Source organism: Scardinius erythrophthalmus (assembly GCF_964197995.2).
Source record: "Scardinius erythrophthalmus genome assembly, chromosome: 7".
Lineage (NCBI taxonomy): Eukaryota > Metazoa > Chordata > Actinopteri > Cypriniformes > Leuciscidae > Scardinius > Scardinius erythrophthalmus.
Genome location: NC_138227.1, coordinates 35,123,566 through 35,130,710, shown reverse-complemented (window position 1 = coordinate 35,130,710; position 7,145 = coordinate 35,123,566). Strand labels below are relative to the sequence as shown.

The 7,145-nt window shown below is 36.6% G+C and overlaps 1 protein-coding gene across 1 annotated transcript; it reads left to right on the top strand.

The window, feature by feature from the left end:
- Positions 1-5,636: 5,636 nt before the first annotated feature.
- LOC308693172 (olfactory receptor 4B13-like) lies at positions 5,637-6,554 on the top strand (the record flags this gene model as incomplete). Its single annotated transcript, XM_081369959.1, has 1 exon — positions 5,637-6,554. One exon carries the CDS (start codon positions 5,637-5,639, stop codon positions 6,552-6,554), a length of 918 nt encoding a protein of 305 aa, XP_081226085.1.
- Positions 6,555-7,145: the final 591 nt, after the last annotated feature.

Genomic DNA, 7,145 nt, shown 5'->3' with positions numbered 1-7,145 from the left:
GACCACCGGGCTCGGGACCACCGGGCTCGGGACCACCGACACTGGGACCACCGGAACAGTTACGGAGGGAACCTTTCTCCTCCTCCTGTGTTTCGGGACCACCGGAACTGGGACCACTGGAATAGTCACAGAGGAGGTCTTCCTTCTCCTCCTCCGTCTCCGGACCACCGGACCACCTCCTCCGATCTGATCACCGTCTGACATGGTGCTCTCCTCCTCCAAAGTCCTTTGAACGCATCTGGAGAAATACTCAAATAGGGAAATGGAGTTTCCCTTATCCTCCTCTGGAGAAAAAATCTCACTCCGCTGAATCCACATATGGCTGGTTCGTTCTGTCACGGAACACTAAACGAGAGACGAGGATTCAAGTGCAGAGGAGATTTAATAAACAAACACAGACGAAGTACAAAAACTCAGAACTCAGGTATCCAACAGACAGGAACATCAAGGACAGGTAACTCGGACAACGAACCAGCACAAGACTACAAACACAAGGAGGCTAAATAGGGGAACAAACAAAGGAGGGTAACGAGACAGACAGGTGGGACAAATTAACCAATAATCACATAACTAGATGGGAGGGGCTAGACAATAGACAGGAGAGCACATGGCACAAAACAACAAACACCCATGTGCAGCACAAGACAGGACAGACATGTGACAAAATGACTGAAGCGAGTTATATAGGGTTTATAGGCATGAGAAAACTTCAACGTTTAAGAATTTTAATTTTTTTTTGGGGGGGGGGGGGTTATTGACAGTGTTAAAATTGTGGAAAGGCTATGGAAAACTTTAGAATGTTTAAGTATGGGCACTAAACAAAATGGTAATACTTTTACAGTACATTACAGTAACATTTGTTAATGTACTAACTAACATGAACTAACAATGAGCAGTACAATGAGCAGTACATTTGTATAAAGTATTAATAAATGTTGAAATGAACATTATCAGAGATTAATAAATGCTGTATAAGTGCAGTTCATGTTAACTAATGAACCTTATTGTAAAGTGTTACCAACAAAATACTTTTAGAGAGAAAGCATTGGCCATCTATATTGTATAGTCAATTACCTCTGTCTAGGGACCGAGACTAGCGAGTTTGTGACCATAAGATCTGCGTAAAAGAATGGCCGACACAAGACCCTGAGCGACATTGGTATCAGAATGAACAAGTAAAATGTAAGAATAAAGAGTTAAATAGAATAACCAAGTGTCTAGTTAAATTATTATATAAATGGTCAATAATCAATTGTCAGATAAAAGTTTTCTGCAAAATTCTCCGAAGGTTAGGGTTAGCCAAACCAAGCTTGATTTAAATTTAACATTTGAAGTCACCAATGATATCTGACAACAACTGTCATAAATGTTCTTTCAGTGTGATGATGTAGATGCTGGATGAGAGGGTGTCATTAAAGGAGTCTGTATCTACATGGGTGAAGATCCAGAAAACCTTGTGCAGGAATATGTGGTAAGTACATGAATCAGTATTTAATGTTTTCCCTTCCACTCCTCCTGTTCTCTTACCTGATCACTTGAGATGAAATTATTCATTAATTAGCAGATCGTGCATACATTTATGGTTTTGCTAATATATTAAGCATTTGTCTTTGCTATCATTATAAAATACAATGTTCGGCGTTGTTACTTTATCGAGGGATGTACAGTGTCATTTATAGGCCTACTTTAAACTGCAACAGTATATTAGGCATGTAAAATTTTCATATCACAAAAAATGTAAGCTTTTATCATATGGTAGTATGCATTGAATGAGGTTAGGAAAAAGTTTTTTTCTTACAACAAAAAGAACTCTGAACATTTAAATACAATAAAACAATACACAAAAGTATAAAGTATATAAATTATCAATTTAAAATAAAAATAGTATAAATTATTTTGTAGACCTCACTTTTTTAGATCCCCTGGTCTATTTATGATACGGAGCCCGGGAAGTAACCTGTGGGAGAGAAAAAAAACAATCCGTGGCAACTTTTTTGCAATCCGTCCCCTCAGTTTATAAACTGTACTCACGAATTCACGTGGGAACGGATTGTGAAAGCGTGGGCACTGTTTATGAATTTGTGGTTACAGATTTACAAAATCGGTTTACAAATCTGAGAGTGTGGATTTGGAACTCATGGGTACGGTTTATTAATCCGTGGGCATGATTTATTGAACCGAGGGAACAGTTTAATAATTAGTATACGGTTTATAAACTCAGGGGACGGATTGCAAAAACCGCTGCCACAGAATTATTATATTTTTTTCTCCCACAGGTGACTTACCGGGCTCCGTAGATTAATATTCTGCTTGTCTCTAAACATACATTCATCCTAATTTCACATTAACATTGTATAAATCTATGCTGTTATTGTATGCTCATTTTAATCATTCTTTTCTCAATAGGTCTTATTTTCTTACATTTACCTGTCTGTTTGTTTTGTACAGGGCATGGATGAAGTCAGCATCAATAAGGCCACTGAAGAGACCACTCTTGGAATTTATGTTCTCAAACAACATGCTTCTGATGAACCAGAGGATGTTGGCATTGTCCTTGAAGGCATGAAGGTGTTGCAATATCTTGACAGTGCATCTGTCATGATCCTGGTTCTCTTCTCTTTCTCTGTCTCCATCTGCTGGTCTCTCTCTGTATTTTCTTCTCCGCTCTTGCTCATTCACTCATTATCGCTCACTCATTTCTTTCAGCTGTTCCTCGTTATCCCATCCTCACACCTGTTCTCTATCTCCTGTCTTTAGTCTCTCTTTTTCTAGCCCCCTCTTTCTCCTCTGCTCTGTCGGATTATTTCCTTCCGTCACGTATGTACTGACAATAGTGTTCCTTCTACTAAAATTATATCCAGTCTTGTCCAGTCCAGTCCTGTCTTGTCCTGTCTGGTCTGGTCGTTATCTGCTGTGTTACCTGATTTGTGCTTTACCCAGCTGCCTGCTGTGGAGAGTCGCAGAGTGTCCGACGCCTCACCAGTTTCCCTGGTCTCGCTACGCACCGGTTATCCGGACCTGCCGTTTGAGCGACTCAGTCACTACCAGATCTTTTCTATTTGTGAATTTCCTTTGTTGATCGGCCATAGCGGCTTTGACTTATTTCTATTAAAGAACTGATTTACCTGCTTTTCGCCTTTTGGATTCTCTCTCTCTGCACACCGTGACAGCATCATTAGCTGTTGCTATGCTGTTTGGGTTGATATATGCCTTGAACCTCAGCTACCCTGCTAACCTCCGCTACACTTTTGAGGTAGTCCAAAAGATTTGTATGGAACTGGATGGAGATAAACTTTCAAATAAAGCACTCGCTTTAAAGAGTTAAGTTCTTAAGTTCTAGGTTCATAAAGTTCTTTATGAATTTGAGTATGTTACACAATGCATAATTTGCATTAGTTGTGTGAATCCATTCTAAACAACTGTGGGGTTTGCATTATGTTTGTGTTTAGTGTTTTTATTGTTTATGAAATCAGTTCATGGGAACTGTGCTAAGTCCTCCATTTTTGGAAACTCAATACAACAAAAGTACAAAACTCTTTGCCTTTTGCATTTTTTGTCAGTGCCAATACGTATTTTTTACAATTATGATTTTGTATTCACACACGCATTCAAAACATGTCTACGATAGTTCACTTGAGCGAGTTCGATTTACACAACTCTGATACCAAAAACATAATGAAATTTCTTTAGTGTTACATAATACTGTTAATTAATATTAGCATAAAGAAATCAAGTTGGAGTTACAGTTGAAAATCTGGTACCCCTGACATGATGACATTGCTTAACATTACACGATAAATTTGTATTACAGTAATGACAAATAATGTTTTGAATCAACATGATTATTTTAAGCAGTCTACGGGAATTAAATATTTTGGTTTGACAAGCAATAATTAATTGATAAAAAGAGGAAAATTGTGTCAGTTGAACGCATTCTGATCATGTGGGACCGATGTACACAATTAAAATCAAGTAAATTCAAAAGATTTTTTTTTTCAGTGTACTGCCTAAATTATACACAAATCTATCACTACCTGCTGGTGAAGGCTGTGTTAAGACATACTTTTTGTCATGTAAAAGACAAACACAACTGAGAACATGGTGTATGAATCTAGTTATAGTACCATATTCCCACTGACACTTTACATATATGTAAAATTTTTATTTAAACCAGAATACCTTCCCAAAGACTCACAACCTCATTATTGTGTCTGTGTTATCAGTACATTTTGAGTTACAAGATTTTTACCCACTGTGCCACGTTTTTAATGTTTTTAGTTAAAGGATAATTCCAGTATTTAGCACTTTGAGTCTCTTTTCTGGTTTGTTTTGGATGAACTTGAACTTGAGTGGTGGACACAGAAATATTGACGATGGGTCCTGTCTCGACTTTTTGAGTCATTTAGAATCACCTTTGACTGCTTCAGAGCGGCTGGATACGGGCATGCACGAACATGTCCTTAAAACAACCCTTAACGTTCGTTTGCAAAACTGTGCAACTCACCGAGTGGTTAGTGGTGTTTGTTGATGTTCTAAAACAAGCAGCCTAGCGAAATACAGTTTCTGTCGTGTTTTATTTGGCATTTTGTAAAATCCCATTGATTTCTGTTGGAGGACTCATTGCTCGTTGATATTACTGTGCTTCAGACTCAAATATCGAGCGGAAGTTTATACGCGGTTGTGAGGTATCTTAAAAAATAGTTCCACTATAGCAAATAACACGGATTGAAATCATACATTGTGATGATGTATTTGTTTTTAATCATCAACGAACACCACTAACCATTCGGTGAGTTGCAAAGTTTTGAAAACAAACGTTAAGGGTTGTTTTAAGGACATGTTCGTGCATGCCCGTAGCCAGCCACTCTGAAGCAGTCAAAGGCGATTCTAAACGAGTCACAAAGTCGAGATAGGACCCATCGTCAAAATTTCTGTGTCCACCACTCTAGTTCATCCAAAACAAACCAGAAAAGAGACTCAAAGTGCTAATACCGGAATTATCCTTTAAGGAAAACTTCTGGTGTGTTGTTTATGCAAGTCAAGCCACAGCAGAGAGGTCTTCAGAGACTTGTTTTATGCTATATATAAGAGCATGTATGGTGATTCTTAGGTCTTCTTAACAGAGCACACAAAGGCTAGACCTAATTCTCTGCACATTTACACATTCTCTGAAGTTAAAGTGATGGTAATGTCAGATTGTATCACAGAAGGTATTTCGGGTAATGACATTTCATGTACATGTATATTGTTAAACTGACTACATAATTAATATTCCCATGATTTATTAAACATTTTGGCTACAATTATACAAAGCTGATAAGATTGAAAACAGTTGGTTACACTTTAAGGTTAAATCTTAAGGTGTCCTTGTTACAATGCAGTGGTGCATAGTAATATGAATTAACTAAATGTACTTACTGTAGGGTTAGAGTTAGGATTAACAATAGGTTTAGGGTTAGTTGCATGTACCTATGCATAATTTATAGTTATTACTATTTTAACTACATGTAGCATATGTAACAAGGACAATGCCAAATAAGGTGTTACCAAACTATCTTTTTGTCCATGTAAAAATCACGTGAACTCTGTCTTCTTTCATCCTCAGGTCAATGAATCCATCCTTTGCTTAACGAAAAATGGAAAATGGAACATATTTTTACTTGATGTTGTTTGAAAATATTGGGTACATAAAATATACTTTCTTCAGTTTGGGAATTATTTTATACTGTGCTATTATATTCTTTAATGCCTTTATAATTATTGCAATTTGTCTGGAAAGGACTTTACACCTGCCCATGTACATTCTGATTGCATGTTTGTCCATCAACTCTGTGTTTGGAACAGCTGCTTTTTTCCCAAGGTTACTGACAGACTTGCTGTCTGATACACACTTGGTGTCCCGTGAAATATGCTTTTTACAGGCTTTTGTCATTTATTCATATGCATCAAATGAAAATACAATATTAATGTTAATGGCATTTGACCGATATGTAGCAATCTGTAAACCTTTACAATACAACAGCATTATGACTCCCAGGATTTTATCTGTTTTAATAGGTATAAGCTGGATTTATCCAATGCTTTGTATTGGTATTGGTGGTATTTTAAATGCCAGACTGACTATGTGTGGTAACAAACTGTGGAAAGTGTATTGTCACAACTGGGAAATTGTCAAGCTTTCTTGTGCAAACACTATTATTAATAATGTTTTTGGCTTTTTCACAATGACCACAACTCTTATCATGCCTTTAAGTTTTATATTATATTCCTATGTTAAAATCCTAATCATTTGTACAAAAAGTTCACCAGAGTTCAGGAGAAAAGCATATCAAACTTGTATTCCACACATAGTGATCCTTTTAAATTTCTCTATTGCTATTTTTTGTGAGGTCACTCTGAGTCGGGTCACGACTTTGGATCTCCCTCTAGGCATGTCAATTATTCTTTCACTGCAGTTTCTTATTGTTCCACCCATCCTGAACCCTCTTGTTTATGGTTTAAATTTTCCTGAAATTCGCAAAAAAATTATATGTATTATAAAAGCATCCAAATAGATGTGTTTTTAATGTAATAGATACAATACAGGATTGGATTTTTCATAAGCATTGTGAGCTAAGTTTATCGTGGAGACCGTTGGTGGCAATAGTTCTACGGTCTTCTTAGGCTTATGATGCTCTTGGGAAAGACAACCCAGAATGTTTATTCAGCCAAAAAATCATTGTTTAATCAAACATTGTTTTATCTCTTCTCATATAGCCTCAATCGCACTGATTAGTTCCTTCAGTTCAGTCAGTCTTTGTCTGTTCTCCGTTGTATTTAGGTTTGTGAACCTTCTGCCTGACTGTACCTATTTGAATTATATTATTATTAAACGTTTTGCATTGGAACTTTTGACTCCTTATCTTCTTCTGCCTGCACTGCATCCTGTTTGCCATGTGCAGAACCCGGTATTGTTCATTAAATGTTCTGATCTTTGCTTTTTATGTTTTATTTATTATACTTAAAAGACATATGTATATTAATTTATTTATTTTTTAACAAATGTATGACTTTTGGAAGTGCAATTTGATTAGGCCTACCATTATGCAGTTTTAATAAAGTTGAATTAACGTAATCTTCTGTAATTTTTACTCTTAAAAGTTTAC